This window comes from Carcharhinus amblyrhynchos, chromosome 25 (assembly GCF_965287045.1).
Source record: "Carcharhinus amblyrhynchos chromosome 25, sCarAmb.v2.hapA, whole genome shotgun sequence".
In the NCBI taxonomy this organism is placed as follows: Eukaryota; Metazoa; Chordata; class Chondrichthyes; order Carcharhiniformes; family Carcharhinidae; genus Carcharhinus; species Carcharhinus amblyrhynchos.
The window spans coordinates 4610939-4633380 of NC_137348.1; the positions used below are offsets into that span (position 1 = coordinate 4610939).

Sequence of the window (22442 nt, forward strand, 5' to 3'; positions counted from 1 at the left end):
AAATTGGCTGTTACATTTCCTACCCCACAACAGTGACCACTTGAAAAGGTTCTTCACTGGGTGTAAAACTATATGAAACATTGGGTGGCCATCGAAGATTCAAGCTGTATAAATGCAGATCTTAATTGCAGACTGCACTCAGACATTCCTCTCCAGCAGAGGGCGGGTACCAGGAACATTCCCCCAAAATTACTTTCCTGTCGTCATGGGATGAAGTTGATTTGTGTTTGAGGGTCCGGACTGCATTCAGGCAGAGAGGGAGAGGGTGAGGAGAGGGGCAGATCCGCCAGCAGGGATTTGTGGTGTTGTCATGGGGCAGTTGGTTGCTTTCCTCGCTGCACTGTCTCTGCACCTTTCCAATGCTTTGGCCGGGATGGATTCCTGTTATCAGGAGTCAGGGAAAGCACAGAGGTGCATGCCCGAATTCTGCAACGCTGCTTTCGGGCGGACTGTGCTGGCGAGCCATGTGTGCGGCTCTCCCCTCCCGGAGGAGTTCTGCTTACAGACCGGGGTGACTGGAGTCACCAAGTCCTGCCATGTGTGCGATGCCCAGGATGCCCAGAGGAGCCACAATGCCAGCTCCCTGAACGACTTCCACAGTGAGGAGGAGCCCAGCTGGTGGCAAAGTCCATCCATGCTGCATGGGATCCAGTTCCCCAACTCTGTCAACCTGACTCTACATCTGGGTGAGTGAGAGGAGCCGGGAGCCAGTTCCAATCACCCAGATCATGGGAATTGTTACAATCCTGGCTCACTTCTTACAGTGCCTGGATGAATTATAAACTTTAGGACCAGTTAGTAATGTGTTACAATACTCTGTCACTTGTTAAACTTGACAATCAAATGGGTAACTAGTTAAATTTGTTACTATCGTTGAGTGAGTTGTAAACTTTAGAACCAGTTAGGAATGGTGGGTAACTTTTTAAACTTCTTACAATCCCTGGATGAATTGTAAACTTTAGAACCAGTTAGTAAAGTGTTACAATACTGTGTCACTTGTTAAACTTGTCCATCAGTGGGTAACTAGTTAAATATATCACTATTGTTGAGTGAGTTATAAACTTTAGAAAGAGTTAGTAACATCGGGTAACTTGTTAAATTTCTTACAATCCCTGGATGAACTGTAAAGTTTAGGACCAGTTAGTAATTTGTTATCGTACTGCGTCACTTGTTTCTTTTTTGAAATCTTTCCATAATCATTCATTTATTGCTTATGTTTCCAACTAAGCTCAATTTTGGTATTGACTGTGTCACTTGTTGAACTTGTCAATCAGTGGGTTACTTATTAAACTTATTACTGCCATTGAGTGAATTGTGAAGTTTAAGAACCAGTGGGCGATTTGTTGCAATCTAGTTAAACTTGTTACAATTCACTGAGATATTTGTTCCAGCCGCTTGTTAAACTTGCAGCAACAAATGGGCTGAATTTAACTCCGTTCCTGAACTTTATTAATGATGAAAAGCAAGAGGAAGAGTTTCACTTCGTGAGGTCTCGGGGGGCTTGGGGGGGGGGGGGTGAAATCCAGGCAAAATCTGGCGGATATTTCACAAGTGATGGTCTTTCACACGGTCTGAACCGCCTCTTGTCCCAGACACCCAGCAAGTTCAAAGATGTGATTTCTCTCTGTCTCTGTGAATAACGCGGAGAGGGAGGTGGGGGGTTGTTTTTTCTGCCGGTTAGTGCGAGACATGAAACTGGAGTTTAATCAGCGGGAAAACTCAGACCTCAGGTTGTATTTTAGTTTCTCAACTCAGTAGAATTGCTTTCCAGTTTAACAGGATCTGTCAACACATAAAAGTTAACATGAAACTGGGGGGAAAAGCAACAATTAAAACAAAATAACCCTCGGGAATATTATTTACTTGGAGAGGTTGTTATTTCTGTTGCTCTTTAAAACTCCGAGTCCAAAAAACTTAATCATACAAGTTCATCAATGTTCGAATTGGTTAAACAAGTTAGGCGGCACAGTGGGTTAGCACTGCTGCCTCACAGCACCAGGGACCTGGGTTTGATTCCCACTTGGGCCACCATCTGTGCAGAGTTTGCACATTCTCCCCGTGTCTGCGTGGGTTTCCTGTGGGTGCTCTAGTTTCCTCCCACAGCCTGAAAGACGTGCTGGCTGCGTGCATTAGCCAGGTTAAATTCTCCCTCACTGTACCCGAACAGGCGCAGGAGTGCAGCGACTAGAGGATTTTCACCGTAGCTTCATTGCAGTTTCAATGAATGAACTCGAGTAGGCGCTAGGACCACACAGTGTACCTGGAGTCTTCACACAGGGAGAGGGTGGGTTTTAGAATGTAATCTGACCAATGAGAGCTGGGTATGTATATTGATTCAAGGCATAGAACCCTGATTCTAATCAGCCTTCAGGTATGTAAATTAGGGGGTGGTGTCTCAGTCACGTGTTTGAAAGGTTGGGTAAATGGGTGTGGGGAGTGCCACACTGTCAGAGGGTCAGTGCTGAGGGAGTGCCGCACTGTCAGAGGGTCGGTGCTGAGGGAGTGCCGCACTGTCAGAGGGTCGGTGCTGAGGGAGTGCCGCACTGTCAGAGGGTCGGTGCTGAGGGAGTGTCGCACTGTCAGAGGGTCGGTGCTGAGGGAGTGTCGCACTGTCAGAGGGTCGGTGCTGAGGGAGTGCCGCACTGTCAGAGGGTCGGTGCTGAGGGAGTGCCGCACTGTCAGAGGGTCGGTGCTGAGGGAGTGCCGCACTGTCAGAGGGTCGGTGCTGAGGGAGTGCCGCACTGTCAGAGGGTCGGTGCTGAGGGAGTGCCGCACTGTCAGAGGGTCGGTGCTGAGGGAGTGCCGCACTGTCAGAGGGTCGGTGCTGAGGGAGTGCCGCACTGTCAGAGGGTCGGTGCTGAGGGAGTGCCGCACTGTCAGAGGGTCGGTGCTGAGGGAGTGCCGCACTGTCAGAGGGTCTGTGCTGAGGGAGTGCCGCACTGTCAGAGGGTCAGTGCTGAGGGAGTGCCGCACTGTCAGAGGGTCAGTGCTGAGGGAGCGCCGCACTGTCAGAGGGTCAGTACTGAGGGAGTGCTGCACTGTCAGAGGGTCAACACTGAGGGAGTGCCACACTGTCAGAGGGTCAGTGCTGAGGGAGTGCCGCACTGTCAGAGGGTCAGTACTGAGGGAGTGCTGCACTGTCAGAGGGTCAGTGCTGAGGGAGTGCTGCACTGTCAGAGGGTCAGTGCTGCACTGTCAGAGGGTCAGTGCTGAGGGAGTGCCGCACTGTCAGAGGGTCAGTACTGAGGGAGTGCTGCACTGTCAGAGGGTCAACACTGAGGGAGTGCCGCATTGTCAGAGGGTCGGTGCTGAGGGGGCGCCGCACTGTCAGAGGGTCAGTGCTGAGGGAGTGCTGCACTGTCAGAGGGTCAGTACTGAGGGAGTGCTGCACTGTCAGAGGGTCAACACTGAGGGAGTGCCGCACTGTCAGAGGGTCAGTGCTGAGGGAGCGCCGCACTGTCAGAGGGTCAGTGCTGAGGGAGTGCTGCACTGTCAGAGGGTCAGTACTGAGGGAGTGCTGCACTGTCAGAGGGTCAACACTGAGGGAGTGCCACATTGTCAGAGGGTCGGTGCTGAGGGGGCACCACACTGTCAGAGGGTCAGTGCTGAGGGAGTGCCGCACTGTCAGAGGGTCAGTGCTGAGGGAGTGCCGCACTGTCAGAGGGTCAGTACTGAGGGAGTGCTGCACTGTCAGAGGGTCAGTGCTGAGGGAGTGCCGCACTGTCAGAGGGTCAGTACTGAGGGAGTGCTGCACTGTCAGAGGGTCAACACTGAGGGAGTGCCGCATTGTCAGAGAGTCAGTGCTGAGGGAGCGCCGCACTGTCGGAGGGGTCAGTGCTGAGGGAGCGCCGCACTGTCGGAGGGGTCAGTGCTGAGGGAGTGCCGCACTGTCAGAGGGTCAGTGCTGAGGGAGCGCTGCACTGTCGGAGGGGTCAGTGCTGAGGGAGCGCTGCACTGTCGGAGGGGTCAGTGCTGAGGGAGCGCCGCACTGTCAGATGGTCAGTGCTGAGGGAGTGCTGCACTGTCAGAGGGTCAGTGCTGAGGGAGCGCTGCTCTATCAGAGGGTCAGTGCTGAGGGAGCACTGCACTGTCGGAGGGGTCAGTGCTGAGGGAGTGCCACACTGTCAGGGGGCTGCTGAAGATCTTGGGTCGATTTTCCATCCAAACCACCACATATTTCGCGATAGTTGAGGTAGCCTGTCATTGGCCAGTGGGGAGATCTTCTGGTGCTGATGTTGTAGATGATCCATCCCTCACTGCCATAGCCCCCGGAGTGGGTAGGCAGGGGGTGAGTCGTGGGGATGGTGTTTGGGGATGAGGGGCATTCAGTGGGTGAGGTGATGCGGGCATTGGCAGCAGAACGAACTGGAGGATCCTGCTGGCTTGAACTTCTAGAATGTTCCAGCCCTCGTGAGCAGAAGAATCCTTCCCTGTGCCCTGGCCAATATTTAACTTTCAACCAACATCAACAAAACGGTTTATTAGTTAACATGTTCCCTCCATTACAACAGTAATTACGCTTCAAAACATATTAAATTGGCTTTAAATCACCTCACGGTGCTTAGTCATTGTGAAATATTGAAGTTTTCATTCTCCTGTTTTAAAGTATTACTGTTGTTTCCAAAAAAAGGGAAGACTTGCATTTTTGTAGCGCCTATCACAATCTCTGGACATTCCAAAGCATTCTGAAATCATTATTGGTTGTAGAATGCCCTGGGTCATCCTGAGATTGTGAAAGATGCTATAGAAGTGCAAGTTTTCCTTCTCCAATGGTTTGTTTTGGTTTATTATGGCCACATGTATTGGTATGCAGTGAGTGAAAAGTATTGTTTCTTGCACGCTGTCCAGACAAAACATACCATTCAGAGCATAGAGGGGAGAAGGAAGGAGAGAGTGCAGAATGTAGTGTTGCAAGAGCAGCTTAATATAAAGTTTGTCCATTTGAGAATCATTGAATCCCTACCGTGCAGAAGGAAGCCATTCAGCCCATTGAGTCTGCACCGACCACAATCCTATCCAGGCCCTATTTCCTGCAACCCCCACATATTTACCCTGCTAATCCCCTCCCCTGACACTACGGTCAATTTAGCATGGCCAATCAACCTAATCCTCACAAATTTGGACTCTGGAAGGAAACCGGAGCACCTGGAAGGAACCCACGCAGACATGGCGAAAATGTGCAAACTCCACACGCACACAGCGACCCGAAGCCGGGATTGAATCTGGGTCCCTGGCGCTGTGAGGCAGCAGCGCTAACCATTGTGCTGCCCAGATTTGACAGAAGTCTGATGGCAGCAGGGAAGAAGCTGTTCTTGAGTCAGTTGGTATGTGACCTCAGACTTCTGTATCTTTTTCCTAATGGAAGGGAGAATGACTAGGTTGCATGAATCTTTTTCTCCATCCTCACTCCCTGGTGCCTTGGAGCTTCTGCTCTTTGCTCAGTCATTGACTGCTCCCTTTGTCTCAGTGTACTTGTCCTTTTCGTCGTAGAACATTACAATGCAGTACAGGCCCTTCAGCCCTCGATGTTGCGCCGACCTGTGAAACCAATCTAAAGCCCATCTAACCTACGCTATTCCAATATCATCCATATGTTTATCTAAAGACAATTTAAATGCCCTTAACGTTGGTGAGTCCACTACAGTTGCAGGCAGGCCATTCCACGCCCTTAATACTACCTCTGACTTCTGTCCTATATCTTCACCCCTCAGTTTAAAGCTATGTCCCATTATGTGTTTTATTGATGAGTGGTGGACATTCTGTTGCTGGTTGAGTTGATCCACTCCACAAACCCCGTGTTTCATTGGGAATGAAGATATGGCCTGTGTGACAGACAGGGCTCCTGCACGAATCCTTCTCGAAATTTGCGTGCTCAGCCGTTGAACTGAGAACTGTCTGTCTTATAATTTATGGATGTGTCTGGCTCAGGCAAAAATGCGGCACTTTATTTGCTGATGTTTTCTTTCAGAAGTGTAAATACTCAGTTGGTAAGAAGCCCAGCTGAAGCAACACAAAAGGGTTTGCTCCCCTGACTTAATATGTTTAGACTTCTGATGTGGGACTGACATCCTCAAATGTCTGGGCCTGATTTCTATCTGTGTGTGATAATCGCAGAATCAAATGAGACTTGGAATCTCTTCCTTATTCCACCCCAGTTTTGCTCATCCGAGTGGGCCAGTGTTGTGCAATTTAAAGAACATAAGAAACAGGAGCAGGAGTAGGCCATCTAGCCCCTCAAGCCTGCCCCGCCATTCAATAAGATCATGGCTGATCTGTCATGTCTCAAAGGGAAAGCCACTCCAGCTCACTGCCTCTCTATGTCTGAGACAGAAAGTTGTGGGTTCAATTTCCATTTCATTGAGTCCACAATACAGGTTGACGCTCCCAGTGCAACACTGAGGGTGTGCCGCACTGACGGAGGTGTTATATCATGGGAGAAACTTCTGTGACCTCTCAGGCAGAAGTAGAGGATTCACAGGAATATTTCAGAATAGAATGCAGAATCCCTCCCTGTTTTCCAAACCATTATTTACCCCTGTCTCTCGGTCTATCTCAGCTTTGAACATATTTAATGACCCAGCCTCTACAGCCCTCAGCGGTAGTGAATTCCACAGAGTCATTCCCCTCTGAGAGGAGAAATTTATCGTAATTTCTGTCTTAAGTGGATGACCCCCTTACTCTGTGTTTAAGCCCTCTGGTCCGAGACTCCCCCACAAGGTGAAACAACCTCTCAGCATTGACCCTGTCAATCCTCCTGAGAATCCTGTGTGTCTCAATAAGGTCACGTCTCATTCTTCTAAACTCCAATGAGCACAGACCCAACCTATCAATCCCCTCCTCATTAAAAAATCCCTCCATACCCGGGATCAACCAAGTGAACCTTCTCTGGACTGTCTCCAGTGCCAGCTGTCTTTCCTCAGATAAGGAGGCCAAAACTGTTCACAATATTCCAGCTGCGGTCTAACCAGTGCCTTGTATAGTTGGGCTGGAGAAGGATATGGATATCAGGAAGGGGCAAGATCACAGAGAGACTGGAAGACAAATAACAACTTTTAAAATTTGAGATGTTGGCAGACTAGGATACAACGTAACAAAAAGAAAAAGTCTGGAGAAACTCAGCAAGTCTGATAGGATCCGTGAAGAGAGAATGGAGCCTCAAATCTGGATTACCCTTTCTCAGAGTGAGGCAGGGTCACCCAGACTCGAAACGTTGGCTATAGTCTCTTCCACAGATGCTGTCAGACTGGCTGAGTTTCTCCAACATTTTCTGTTTTTGTTTCAGATTCCAGCTTCCTCAGAACTTTGCCTTTATGTTTGGATACAATGTGGGTCAGTGAGCACGAAGGACTGATGGGTGAAAGTTTATTTATCAGTCACAAGTAGGCTTACATTAACACTGCAGTGAAGTTACTGTGACAATCCCCTAGTTGCCACACTCTGGTGCCTGTTCGAATACACTGAGGGAGAATTTAGCATGGCTAATCCACCTAACCTGCACATCATTGGACTGTGCAAGGAAACTGGAGCACCCAGAGGAAATCCAAGCAGACACGGGGAGAATGTGCAGACTCCACACTGACAGTGACCCAAACCGGGGATTGAACCCTGGTCCCTGGCACTGGTGAGGCAGCAGTGCTAATCACTGTGCCACTATACTCCCCTTGGTGTGAATAGCTGACTTCGTGTGAGTTAGGATGTGGACAGCAGAGTGTGGATGAGCTGATGTTTACTGTAAATTATGTATGGTTTTCTCAAATCCCTGAGACGCTGTGGAGCGCTCTTCACTTAGGGGCTTACCTCTGACGTGTGATGACTATGGCTACATCGAGCTGTACTGTCACTTTAGACTGTGCTTGGCCTGTAGATTCCCTGCTCCCATTTTGGAGCTGCTGCAGTGTATTCACACCATTCAAACCGAAGATAAAGGCAAAGTTCTGAGGATGCTGGAATCTGAAACAAAAACAGAAAATGTTGGAGAAACTCAGCCAGTCTGACAGCATCTGTGGAAGAGACTATAGCCAACGTTTCGAGTCTGGGTGACCCTGCGTCACTCTGAGAAAGGGTAATCCACTCTAAATAAACATGGAAATGTGTTCAAATTCCTTCCGAGATTCCATGAACTTGAAACTTAAGACTTATACAAGTGATCATTGTTTAAATCAACATTACTTTATGATGTCTGGTAAATAAATTAATGGCTCACGTGAGTCCAGATTTCTCTTTCCATGAAAATAATGGAAATGATTGTGTAGATTGAGTGATAAACAGGAACTGTTGGGAGTCTGTTAGCTTGCTGTACGATCGTGGGAATGATGGGTGGAAGGACAAAACTCAGTGCTCCTTAGGAGTCACATCTGCTCCTCTGTTATAATTCACTGCGTGCAGATGGCACAGTGGTTAGCACTGCTGCCTCACAGCGCCAGGGAACCCGGGTTCAAGTCCGGTTGCAGGTGACTGTAGTGAGTTTGCACATTCTTCCCATGTCTGCGTGGGTTTCCTCTGGGTGCTTTGGTTTTCTCCCACACACCAAAGACGTGTGGGTTAGGTGCATTGGGCATGCTAAATTGACCCTTAGTGTCAGGGGGATTAGGAAGGTAAATATGTGAGGTTATGGAGAGAGGGTCTGGGTGAGACTGTTGTTGGTGCAGACTCGATGGGCTGAATGGCCTCCTTCTCCACTGTAGGGATTCTATGGTATTATGACTCTGGAGCCAGTTTTTCCTCAATGTGGGTTAATTCACATAATCCAGAGAATATGGGAATAAACTCCTGTTTCCTTTGATAAAAGTAAATTACTGTGGATGCTGGAATCAACCCTTTGGCTAAGATCAAGTGTAGTTTTGTTGTCCTGCACTTGTTTTGAAGTCATGAGGTTACACTGAGGCTTCATTTGAAGCAATTTTTTAAAGCGGCGTCTCGGCCTTTTAGAACATAGAACATAGAACATAGAACATTACAGCGCAGAACAGGCCCTTCGGCCCACGATGTTGCGCCGACCAGTTACAAAAACAATGACCCACTAGCCTATACCAATCCCTTTTCATCCATAAACCTATCCAGAGATCTCTTAAACGCCCCCAAACTAGACGCATTTACAACTGCAGCAGGCAGGGCATTCCAATCCCTCACCACCCGCTGGGTAAAGAACCTACCCCTGACATCCGTCCTGTAGCTACCCCCCCTTAATTTAAAGCCATGCCCCCTCGTGCTAGCTTTCTCCATCCGAGGAAAAAGGCTATCACTATCCACCCTATCTAAACCTCTAATCATCTTATATGTTTCAATAAGATCCCCTCTTAGCCGCCTTCTTTCCAACGAAAACAACCCTAAATCCCTCAGTCTCTCCTCATAGGACCTCCCCACCATACCAGGCAACATCCTAGTAAACCTCCTCTGCACCCTCTCCAACGCCTCCACATCCTTCTTGTAATGCGGGGACCAGAACTGCACACAGTACTCCAAGTGCGGCCGCACTAGAGTAGTGTACAGTTGCAACATTACACTGCGACTCCTAAATTCAATCCCCCTACCAATAAACGCCAAGATGGCTAAGATGCAAATGAGATCAAGCCTTGGAGGAGGAGCAATGTCTGCTCCAATCAGCTTGGATCATATAGATCAAGCCCAAGACAGGAAGTGGTGAGGCCTGCCCTATCAGCTTGGATCGGGAATGTCTCACTGCTGAGACTTTGAATTGGACTTTGATCGGACTGAATTGGATATAAACAAAAAAAAATCTGAATTTAGAAGAGAAAATGCTGGAAAATCTCAGCGGGTCTGGCAGCATCTGTAAGGAGAGAAAAGAGCTGACGTTTCGAGTCCAAATGACCCTTTGTCAAAGCTAAAAGGCACAGAAAGTGGGAGATATTTATACTGCAGGGGGAGAGAATGAAAGATGAGTCATAGCCACAGAAACAAGGGGAAAGGCTGCTAATGGCAGCTCAGAGAGAGAATATAAGGTGCGAATGGCCAAAGGACAGAGAAACTGAAATCAGAGGATAAACTGTGACAGATGAAGATGTTGTGGGGGGTGGGGGGGGGTCGGAGAGAGAGGTAGAATTGAGAAAAAGGGAAGCGAGGGAAGATAAAATAGGGGGAGAGAGTTGGGGGGGAGGGAAGAAAAATAAAGAAATAAAATGTAGAGAACACCTTTTACTTCCACTGGTCACAGATGGAAACCAGCACTTATATGTACTTGAGAACGATGCCCTAACTTCTCCAGTTAGTAGCAGCTGCTTTCTCTTACAACTTGTTTCAATGTGAGAGGATTACAACATTAACACCGTCCACCAGAGGATATCCTGGACAGGCCATCTCCCAATCTTCACCTGGCTTACACAGCACACACGAGGCTGTTCAGTCCGTTGTGCCTGCGCCAGCTCTCTGCCTGCCCTTTCCCCCTATCTCCGGAGGAAGGCTCCAACACTTTTGCCTCACTCTCTCCCGAATTGAAATGCTACTGGGGGTTCAGAGTGATGTCAGCAGACCCTAATTAGCATATTCAAAGAAAGACCCCACTGTGCTGCTACCCCCCCCCCACCCACTCCCCAACCCCACACCCCCCTCACCTGCTCAGGTTAAAATTGGATGAGGTGAGTCAGTAACCCATCCAATTACTGTTGCACAGAAACATGATAACATTCCCGCATCACCCACTTTGAGGTTTGTTGTGGTGCTTTTTAAATGTTAGTTATTTTTTTTCTGGGTCTTTAGAACATAAGAACATAAGAAATAGGAGCAGGAGTAGGCCATCTAGCCCTTCGAGCCTGCCCCGCCATTCAATAAGATCATGGCTGATCTGTCGTGGCTCAGTTCCACATTCCCGCCCTCTCCCCATAACCCTTAATCCCCTCTCTTATCAAAAACCCAGCAACCCACGTCTTAAAAATATTTAGCGAGGCAGCCTCCACCACTTCAACGGGCAGAGAATTCCAGAGATTCACCACCCTTTGAGTGAAGAAGTTCCTCCTCAACTCCGTTCTAAACCGCCCCCCCTTTATCTTGAGGCTGTGCCCCCTAGTCCTACTGTCCTTTCTGAGCGGGAAGAGTCTCTCCACCTCTATCCTATCCATCCCATTCATCATCTTATACGTCTCAATGAGATCTCCCCTCATTCTTCTAAACTCTAACGAGTACAAGCCTAGTTTATTCAGCCTCTCCTCATAGCTCAACCCCCTCAACTCCGGCATCAGCCTAGTAAACCTCCTCCGCACTCCCTCCAAGGCCAAAATATCCTTGCGTAAGTTGTGCCTGCGATGGGGAGACTTTTCCAATACAATTACATCGAGAATACAGCACAGAAACAGGCCATTCAGCCCATTGAGCCTGTGCTGTTGTTTATACTCAGCTAGCCTCCTCCCATTCACTTTCTATCTCAACCTTTCCCTCTATCTTTCTATTCCCTTTTCTCTGGCATGCTCGTATAATTTCCATTTGAAAGCATTTATTTAGTAACTGTTCTGTGGTTCCTCATTTTGGATCTCCTACAAAGAGAAACATCTTCACCGCATTTTGCTTTGTCAAACCCGTTTATAATTTCAAACACTCCATCAGGTCGCCTCCAGGCCTTTCCTGAAGAAGAAAAGCACCAATTGGTTGAATCTTTTTCCTATCTGTTTTCCAGAGAGACTCCTGATTCTCTTTGTGGGTGGAATTAATCTTTCAGGAGTGTCATGAGACCGTGGCTCAGTCAGCCCTCTCAGATGCATATTCAATATTCCAGGACACTGTTCTGAGGAAGAGCTGATGAATAGTCAGTATCGTGGCCAACATTTCTCCCTCAGCCAACATCACAAAGACAAATAAGCTGATTGTTTATCTCACCCCTGTTTTTGGGGGCTTGCTGGGTACTCACATTTCATAGAATCGTAGAATCTGACAGTGCAGAAGGAGGCCATTCGGCCCATCGAGTCTGCACCGAGCACAATCCCACGCAAGCCCTATCCCCGTGCATTTACCCTAGCTCGTCCCTCCGACATTAAGGGGCAATTTAGCATGGCCAATCCACCAAACACGCATATCTTTGGACTGTGGGAGGAAACTGGAGCACCCGGAGGAAACCCACGCAGACATGGGAAGAATGTGCAACTCCACACAGACAGTGACCCAAACCGGGAATTGAACCCAGGTCCCTGGCACTATGAGGCAGCGGTGCTAACCACTGTGCCACCGTGCTGCCCTTGCATTACAATTATGACTATGCATCAAAAGTATTTCATCAACTGTGAAGTGCTTTGGGATGTCCTGAGGTCTTAACTGAATAAATACTGAACTTTATTTGGAAAGGTAAGAATTTTATCACTATACCAACACCTAGACCAGAATTTTACTGCCTCGCCCACCACAAGAATTGGAGCGGGTGAGGGGCAGGCCATGGAAGGGTTTGTTGACCTTGGGAGGGATTTTACGGTTTCAGGATGAGCAAGTCTGGAAAATCCTGACCCTAGAATGGGAGTCGGAGAGACTGAGTCTGATGTGCCATCTGTTGAAGAGAGTTGATTTCTCCTTTACAGAGTCAGCCATTCCTGTGCTGCAGGAGTCCAGCGTTCTAAGGCCTAAGAATGGACAAATTCTGTCTTTCTGTCTATAACAAGGCGGCATGATGGCGCAGTGGTTAGCACTGCTGCCTCACAGTGCCAGGGACCCGGGTTCAATTCCAGCCTCGGGTCACTGTGCAGAGTTTGCACATTCTGCCCATGTCTGCATGGGTTTCCTCCAGGTGCTCCAGTTTCTTCCCACAGTCCAAAGATGTGCAGGTAGGTTGATTGGCCCTAGTAAAATTGCCCCTTAGTGCCAGGGAGATTAGCAGGGTAAATACATAGGGTTAATTGGATAGGGCAAGGGTGAGATTGTTGTCGGGGCAGGCTCGATGAGCTGAATGGCCTTCTTCTGTATGGTAGGGATTCAATGATTCTATGAACTTCATCTCTGTATCTCTCTCACTCTTTCTGTCTGCTCTCTCTATCTGAACTTCTCTCTCCTTCTCTCTGTCTGCCCCTGTCTGTCTTTGGCTCACTCTTTTTCTTTGCCTTTTCCTCTCTCTCAGTTTCTCCCTGGGTCTTTCTCTTTTTTTTTGTCTATCTGTCCGTCTCTCCCTCTCTCTGTCTCTCTCTGTCTCTCTCTCTCTCTCCTTTTATCTGTCTCCCTCATTATCCGCCTACCCATTTTTCTGGGCTGTGAGATTTGGGTCAGGTTGTTCCCAAAGCGGACACAGTCCAAGTATCCCACAGATGTTCCCAATCCAGGGGAAGTTTAGATTCGATTTCCTGCTGTGGGAGATAAAAGACAAAACACTTTGCAACTCCCCAGACCTGGGATGTTCCCAAACATGAATAACCATGTGTGCTTTTTAATCAGACTTAATTTTAATGAGAGCGTAACTAGGCCTCAAGCATTTCACCTCTCTCATACCCATCGCTGTTGTGGCAATTTACATTTGCAAATGAGTACATTTCAATCTCACAACATTCAGCAGTAGATTTTACTCAAGAGGCTGTTAGTAATTATTGGTTTAGTTGAAACCAGCCATGGTCCATGTCTCATTTTTTTTCTTGATGTATCTAATTACACTGTAAAATCATTGAAAGCTTGAATGTTTGTCTCTGGTGCCTTTAACTGGATGATTTGGAGTTTAACTCCATCTCTCTAACTTCCTCCAGCCCGACAGTCTTTTTTTTAAAGTTTATTCGTTCGCCACAAGTAAGGCTTACATTAACACTGCAGTGAAGTTACTGTGAAATTCCCCTAGTCGCCACACTCCAACTCCTCTTCGGGTCAATGCACCCTAATCAGCGCATTTTCCAGACTGTGGGAGGATACCGGAGCGCCCGGAGGAGACCCAGGCAGACACAGAGAGAATGTGCAAACTCCATACAGACAGTGACCCAAGTCGGGAATCAAACCCGGGTCCCTGGCGCAGTGAGGCAGCAGTGCTAACCACTGTGCTACCTTCTTGGCATTCCTCCAATTCTTGAACATCCCTGAATTTAATCGCCCCATGATTGGCTGCTATGCCATTAGCTGCCTAGGTCCCAAACTCTGGAATTCCCTCCCCAAACCACTTGAACATAGAACATAGAACACTACAGCACAAACAGGCCTTTCGGCCCATAAGTTGCGCTGATCACATCTATACCTACCAAGCCCTAGAACTATCTGTAACTCCCAATCCCATTAAATCCCATATACTCATCCAGAAATCTTTTAAAAGACCCCAGCGAGTTCGCCTCTACCACCACCAACGGCAGCCGATTTCACTCACTCACCACCCTCTGAGTGAAAAACTTACCCCTAACATCTCCTCTGTACTTGCTTCCCAGCACCTTAAACCTGTGTCCTCTCATAGCGACCATTTCAGCCCTGGGAAATAGCCTCCGAGAATCCACCCTATCTATTCCTCTCAACATTTTATAAACCTCTATCAGGTCGCCTCTCAACCTTCGTCTCTCCAGGGAGAAGAGCCCTAGCTCCCTCAACCTATCTTCATAAGGCATGCCTCCCAATCCAGGCAACATCCTTGTAAATCTCCTCTGCACCCTCTCAATAGCTTCCACATCCTTCCTGTAGTGAGGCGACCAGAACTGCGCACAGTACTCCAAATGGGGTCTGACAAAGGTCTTATAAAGTTGCAGCATTACCTCCCGACTCCTAACCTCAATCCCTCAATCCCTCTCCTTGAAGCTGTGACTCTGGGTTTTGCCAGGGGCTGAGGGGTCGGTGGGGTGGGGGGGGGGGGGAACGCATTTTGGAAGTGGGGAGTAAAGGGAACATCTGGGGAGGTTAAGTTACTTGGTGCAGGGGCTGGGGTTTTGGTGGGAGCTGTGTTACATGAGGTAGGTGGCTTTGGGGGTGTTGAGTTTGTGTGGGTGTGTGACTTTCGAAGGAGGGGGGTGTGAGTTTCGGTATAGGGTTGAGTTTTAGGGGGTGAGTTTCAGAGGAGGGTGAGTGTGGGGCAGAATGAGTTCAGAGGTTGCTGAGGTTTGGGGCAGGTTTTGAGGGGGTAGGTTTTGGAGGGGCTGGGTTTTGCAGGGTGGGTTTTAGGGATGAGTTTCGGGGAGGCAGAATGAATTTTGGAGGGGGTGAGATTTGCAGGGTGAGTCTTAGGGATGAATTTTGGGGGATGAATTATGGAGAGGGGATGAGTTTCAGGGAGGTCGGTGGTAAGTTTTGGAGGGAGTGAGTTTTGGGGAGGTTGGGAGTGAGTTTTGGAGGGAGTGAGTTTTGGAGGGACTGAGTTTTGAAAGGAGTGAGTTTTGGGGAGGTCGGGGGTGAGTTTTGGAGGGACTGAGTTTTAGGGAGGTTGGGAGTGAGTTTTGGAGGGGGTGGGTTTTGGAGAGAGTGAGTTTTGAAGAGAGTGAGTTTTGGAGGGAGTGAGTTTTGGGGAGGCTGGGAGTGAGTTTTGGAGGGAGTGAGGTTTGGAGGGAGTGAGTTTTGGAGGGAGTGAGTTTTGAAAGGAGTGAGTTTTGGAGGGAGTGAGTTTTGGAGAGAGTGAGTTTTGAAAGGAGTGAGTTTTGAAAGGAGTGAATTTTGGAGGGAGTGAGTTTTGGAGAGAGTGAGTTTTGAAAGGAGTGAGTTTTGGAGGGAGTGCGTTTTGGGAAGGTTGGGAGTGAGTTTTGAAAGGAGTGAGTTTTGAAAGGAGTGAGTTTTGGGGGGAGTGAGTTTTGGAGAGAGTGAGTTTTGGAGGGATTTGCACTTGCTTCCTTTGCTCTATTTATCATTCCGAGTTGGTGTTTGTGTCACTCGATGAGTCAGTTTGAGTTTTGTCTGGTCCGTGTCCTGCCAAAAGAACACAATCTGAACCTCGGGGCAGTGCTGTGGCGGGTACAAGACATTATGTAACTCTGATCTCTGTCGACACTGTCTCCCCAAGGCTGAGAACAGAACAGAATGAAAAATACCGACAATCTTCAAAAACCTGAATGAGGAAAGCAAAAATTCCACAAGTGCACAGGGGTTCTGTAGTGTCAAATGTAGGAATTTACCCAGAGCAGGTCGGAATGGTAGCACAGTAATTAGCACTGCTGCATCACAGCGCCAGGGACCCGGATTTGATTCCTGTCTTGGGTCACTGTCTGTGTGGAGTTTGCACATTCTCCCCGTGTCTGAGTGGGTTTCCTCCGGGTGCTCAGGTTTCCTCCCACACTCTGAAAGATGTGCTGGTTAGGTTCATTGACCCAAACAGGTGCGGGAGTGTGTCCGCTCAGGGAATTTCACAGTAACTTCATTACAGTGTTAATGTGAGCCTTACTTGTGACTAATAAATAAACTTTTTACCTTTTTTTAAACTTTAGAATGTGGAATTGTCGTATTCCCTCTCAGAGAGTGGTCGGTGTGGGAGGAGGGAGTGAGACTGGTGTCGGGGAAGAGGTGTCTGTGGTGTTTAGGGACAGCAAGTGTCAGTGGGATATTAGGCAGTGGGTGTATCAGTAATTTAATCTTATAAATTAAACTGGGACATGATTTAAGTCAGTCGGTGTGTAAAATAGGATACTTTGAACTTGAATTGATGAAACTAGATTTAAGTTGGCTCTGATAAACTGTTCCTTTTATTGAAAGGGTGCTGAATGTTTTGAAATAATCTCCAAACTAAAATTAAGATGCTGGTGACCTTCAGGTTCAGGGGGTTGTTAAACCTGCCTGGGCTAGAATACTGGAGTGATAATCTAGATGGACTGAACAGTCTACTTCTTTGAATGTTTGATAGGAATTTGTTAATCTTTCCATTTCTTGAGACATTGCGTGGTTTTACATGGTGGGGGGTTGGGCAGGAACAGTGGATGTTGGGGTGTCGGGGAGCAGGACTTGGGGGGGTGGTGGTTTGTGAAGAGACCCAGGCGGAGACCCAGTGGGTGCAGCGCAAATCCAGCAAAATAGTGCAGGGCCTAAAGGGTTAACTTACAAAAGGCGATTTTCCGAGACAGGACTTGAGTACAGGAAACTAGAGGGTGACTTCACTGTGGTGTTTAAAATGATTCTGAAGGTATTGATGGGGTTGATTGTGAGAGAGTATTTCCTCTCACGAGGGCAGTTCAGAACGAGGGGGAAGAACTTTAAACCTGGAGCCAGGCTGTACAGGGATGATGCAGGAACCCCTTCTTCACTCAGAGGAGAGTGGAGTGTTGAGATTGTTTAGCTCACCCCCATAACGCTATTGAGGTTGGTTGGGGGGCAGGGGCTGGTGGTTTTCCGAACCTTTACAGGTGCACCATAGAAAGCATTCTTTCTGGTTGTATCACAGCTTGGTATGGGGCTCCTGCTCTGCCCAAGACCGCAAGGAACTACAAAAGGTCGTGAATGAAGCCCAATCCATCACGCAAACCAGCCTCCCATCCATTGACTCTGTCTACACTTCCCACTGCCTCAGAAAAGCAGCAGCCAGTATAATTAAGGACTCCACGCACCCCGGACATTCTCTCTTCCACCTTCATCCTTCAGGAAAAAGATACAAAAGTCTGAGCTCACGTACCAACCGACTCCCCGCACCCCCCCCACCACCCACCCCACCCCAACCACCCCGAGGCCTCTGCATTCCTTTATATCCGGTCTTGTGAGCATCCTCCTTTTAGACGCTCCTTAAAACCTTTGACAAAGCAGGTTAAATGCAGGTGATTGTTTGCATGGAGATAAATGTAATGTTTCTTCTGAAAGACAATGCAGCAATCCCGCGTGGGAGTGTGAAACTTTATTTCATGGACTTAGCCCCTGCCACGGAGCCTGGACCCAAATCTTGTTGGGGGGAGGTTGGGGGGGGGGGGGCGGTGTGCGGCGAGCGTGGTGTAGAGCTGGGGGGTGGTTACACTGGTGGAGATCTATATTTGCCTGGTCTGGTGAACCCCACAATACACTGTGAGGAGAGCAGGGTAATCTCCCGGGTGTTACTGACAACCAGCATCCCTCCCTCAAACAACCACAGCATCAACACAAAAAGGAATGAGTTTATTTATTAGTGTCACAAGTAAGGCTTACATTAACACTGCAATGAAGTTACTGTGAAAATCCCAAAGTCGCCACACTCCTGTTCGGGTCAATACCCCTAACCAGCACGTCTTTGGACTGTGGGAGGGAACCCACGCAGACATGGGGAGAATGTGCAAACTCCTCACAGACAGTGACCCAAGCAGGGAATCGAATCTGGGTCCCTGGCGCTGTGAGGCAGCAGTGCTAACCCACTGTGCCAGCGTGCTGCCCTGGGTCCCTGGCGCTGTGAGACAGCAGTGCTAACCCACTGTGCCAGCGTGCTGCCCTGGGTCCCTGGCGCTGTGAGACAGCAGTGCTAACCCACTGTGCCAGCATGCTGCCCTGGGTCCCTGGCGCTGTGAGACAGCAGTGCTAACCCACTGTGCCAGTGTGCTGCCCTGGGTCCCTGGCGCTGTGAGACAGCAGTGCTAACCCACTGTGCCAGCATGCTGCCTGTTGTTGGTTCTCTCGCCACCTGCCGCAGTCCCAGTCTAGCAGTGATGTAGGACGTGGTCAGCTTGGTCTGTGGTGGTGTTACCAAGCTGCACTGGGTGACGGACGGTGAAATCTCCCACCTTGCCGTGTTGATGATTGTGTTCTCCTTCATCGGAGCAGCTACCACTCCTCAGGATCCTCCGGCCTCCTCCACCCCAACCAGCAGTCATTGTGGTGGACGGGATGGGAAGATCTGGAGAGCGCGCTGGTGTCATGGATGGAAAATCCTGCCCATTATAAGTGAAACGTATTGCGATGTTTGAGAGATGTAACCCAAATATACAGCACAGCTGGAGGCCATTTGAGCCCTGGTGCCAGTTGTCCCAGCTCTTTGATAGCGTTTATCCAATTAGTCTTTTCTCATTCCTGTAAATATTTCCTTCAGAATATTTCATCCAGTTCCCTTTTCCGATCTGTTTCCACCTCCCATTCAGGCAACACATAATAGATCAAAATAACTGATTACTTAGTCTCTTATCGCAAATCTGTTCTCTGATTACTGACCTTCCTGCCTGATTCTCCTTTTGTACTCTGTCAAAACCCTCATTATGGTGACCGATTATATTAAATCTCCCTTTATTAGTCTGCAGCAGTCGTTGGATCTGGGGCCAGCTGTTTTCTTACACTGAGAGTTGATTCCTCAGTCAAGGTTCGGGTGACAAAGCAGTGACGAAACTATCAGAATCTTGTGTGTTTTCTTTCGCAGCTTGAGGATATGTCATGAGGAGGTCAGTGTTTGTACTGGGCTCATTTTTTTTCAAAAAGCAAAATAAGAAACACATTTCAGTGAGACACGGGCACTGGTGCTGGAACAAGTCTCAGAGTGAGATTGGGGTCAGTTTACTTTGGATCAGAACCACTACCCTTTTTCAAGAAACAGTCACACTGCGCAGAGTCCACTGAAATATCGGCACTTTCATCAGGGAAACACTGATTCCACTCAGCCAGGGCTCAATGGGAAGCAATAACATTTCTGAATCAGTTGATTGGAGACCCCATTTCAGAGGATTGAGCAGATGAACCTAGGCTGCTACTCCCACTGCAGTGCTGAGGGAGTGCCGCACTGTCAGAGGGTCAGTGCTGAGGGAGCGCCGCACTGTCAGAGGGTCAGTGCTGAGGGAGTGCTGCACTGTCAGAGGGTCAGTACTGAGGGAGTGCCACACTGACAGAGGGTCAGTGCTGAGGAAGTGTCACACTATCAGAGGGTCAGTGCTGAGGGAGCGCCGCACTGTCAGAGGGTCAGTGCTGAGGGAGCACCGCGCTGTCAGAGGGTCAGTGCTGACGGAGCGCCGCACTGTCAGAGGGTCAGTGCTGAGGGAGCGCCGCACTGTCAGAGGCTCAGCGCTGTGGGAGTGCTGCACTGTCAGAGGGTCAGCGCTGAGGGAGTGCCGCACTGTCAGAGGGTCAGTGCTGAGGGAGCGCCGCACTGTCAGAGGGTCAGTGCTGAGGGAGCGCCGCACTGTCAGAGGGTCAGTGCTGAGGGAGTGCCGCACTGTCAGAGGGTCAGTGCTGAGGGAGCGCCGTGCTGTCAGAATCTGCGATCTCTTCATTAAGTATATTCAGTGAACATTCTGTGACGCTACTCAGATCAAAACAGGAGTATCTCTGATCCAGCTACTACCTTCCCTGTTTAATCTTTCCTTTCAAATCCTTCTGTGCTGTTTCCTGTTGCTCCCCATTTTCTCACCTGTTTTTCATTGCAGTAAAAACCACACTGTTTACTTTTCTCTCTCTTTCCCTCTCTCTCTCTCTCTCCCCACACAAGAAAAAACTAACACAAATTATAATATATCAGAAGAAAAAGGCCCAGGAGGCAAGAAAACAACAAGCCACAAGATAAAGGCAAGGAATCACAGGGAGCAACAACAGTTGGACGTGAGCCGAAAGAAAAGTGACAGAGCACGAAGGAAAGGGGACATGTTCTCTCTCTGTCTGACCCTCCAGAACAAATCTCTCTCTCTCTCTGATCCATTCACTCAGTGTTACACTCTTCATGTTTCCACATCTCTCTGAAATCTGTTCCCAAGTGTTCTTATTTATCTCCCATCCCCTGCAAAGGATCTCCAGACAGGAAAACGACATTCCAGCTGCTCTCACACAAAGCTCCAGGAATATACTGTAACCAGACTTGACAACCTCCTAAAGTACAAGAGGAAACAGCTGGCAGAGCTGAATGGATTGGCCTGTTCCTTGAATCATTCCCAGCTCCAGAGTTTAGAATGCACGGTGGTTAGCCCTGCTGCCTCACAGCGCCAGGGACCCGGGTTTGATTCCCGGCTTGGGTCACTGTCTGTGCGGAGTCTGCACATTCTCCCCATATCTGCGTGGGTTTCCTCCGGGTGCTTCGATTTCCTCCCACAGTCTAAAGATGTGCAGGTTAGGTTGGCGGCATTAGGAGGGTCTGGGTAAGATGCTCTTTTGGAGAGCCAGTGAAGACTCAGTGGGCTGAATGGCCTCTTTCTGCACTGCTGGGATTCTATGGTTCTAATGCATTCAGCCTTTTGCACCAAGAAATCAAGAGAAACTTGCATTTACATAACGCCTTTTGCAACCACTGGACGTTTCAAAGTTCTTCGCAGCCAATGAAGTACTTTTTGAATTGTAGTCAGTGCTATAAATGGGGAATATGGCAGCCAATTTGGACACAGCAGGACCCCACATTCAGCAATGTGATATTGACCAGGCAATCTGATGTTGATTCAGGGATATGGTGTGCAGATATTGGGGGGGAGGGGTGCGGTTAGGCTGTTGGAGCCACGGCGGTGGACTGGGATGGGCTCAGTAAGAAGTCTCTCAACACCAGGTTAAAGTCCAATTGATTTATTTGGTAGCACAAACTTTCGGAGCGCTGCCCCTTCATCGTTCACCTGATGAAGCGCTCCGAAAGTTCGTGATTCCAAATAATCCCGTTGGACTTTATCCTGATCGTGGGATAAATATTGCCGGAACCATGGAGAAAGAACTTTTCTGTTCCTCTTTGAAATAGTGGCCAAGGTGTCTTCTGCATCCACCTCTGAGGGCAGACGAGGTCTGACTTTAATGTCTCATCCAAAAAAAAGGTACCTCAGACACTGCAGCACTCCCTCAGGACTGCACCGGGAACATCAGCCGAGACCGTGGGGCTCAAATCACTGCAGGGACTTAAATTGATGACTGAAAGGAGGAGATGGTGTGAGAGGAGGGGTGGGGTAGGGGGTAGGAGGAGGAGGGGGGGCGGGGTGGAGGCTGCTGGAGTCATGGCGAATGCAGAACCTGGTGACTTACATCCCCAATAAGACACGCTGAGGTTGTCTCAAAACATTATGTATTTCGGGTTTTTGAGTCTGGAATGCATACGTCCACTGTTCAAAGTTCAGTCTGATTAAAGGAGGAGGTTTGGGATGTCGCTCATTTTGCGGTGAATGCGAATGCTGTTATTGTCAGTGTCTAATTCTTCGAGAATTCCACTGATGAGGTTGTGTTGGAATGTGGAGTCAGAAGTCAGGAATGGTCCGAGGGCAGCACAGAAGAGAACGCCTCAGTTTTAACATTTTCACATTCCTTTTCAATCCCTCCAGTGCCCTCATGTCTCCATCTCTGTAACCTCCTCCAGCCCACAACCCTCCAAGATCTCTGCCCTCCTCCAATTCCAGCTATTTACACATCCTTTGTTGCAATTACTTCACCGTTAAATGCACAGTAGAAAATATGAAGTGTTTTGGGATGCACACAGGTAGTGAAAGGCGCTATAAAAATGCAACACTGACAATCGAGCAGTGCCTCACGGGCGTGGAGAGAGATAGAGAGGCTGAGTTGCTCAGTGAGGGAGGGATGTATTCAGACCAGCTCACACCATTCAACTTGCAAAGAGACCATGGAGCAGTTACAATAATGCAAAGGAAATCGGAGTTGTGTCTGTGTGTGTGAGAGAGAGAGACAGTCTGTGTGTGTGAGAGAGACAGTCTGTGTGTGTGAGAGAGAGAGACAGTCTGTGTGTGTGAGAGAGAGAGACA

The 22442-nt window shown here is 48.7% G+C and overlaps 1 protein-coding gene across 1 annotated transcript in view; it reads left to right on the top strand.

The window, feature by feature from the left end:
- The first annotated feature begins 246 nt into the window (after nucleotides 1–246).
- LOC145358193 (laminin subunit gamma-3-like) overlaps nucleotides 247–22442 on the top strand; it is a 115026-nt gene continuing 92830 nt past the window's right edge. The window contains exon 1 of the mRNA XM_080211973.1: nucleotides 247–686. Within this exon, the coding sequence (XP_080068099.1) occupies nucleotides 311–686 (376 nt within the window). The 5' untranslated portion in view covers nucleotides 247–310. The remainder of the gene's footprint in view (nucleotides 687–22442) is intronic.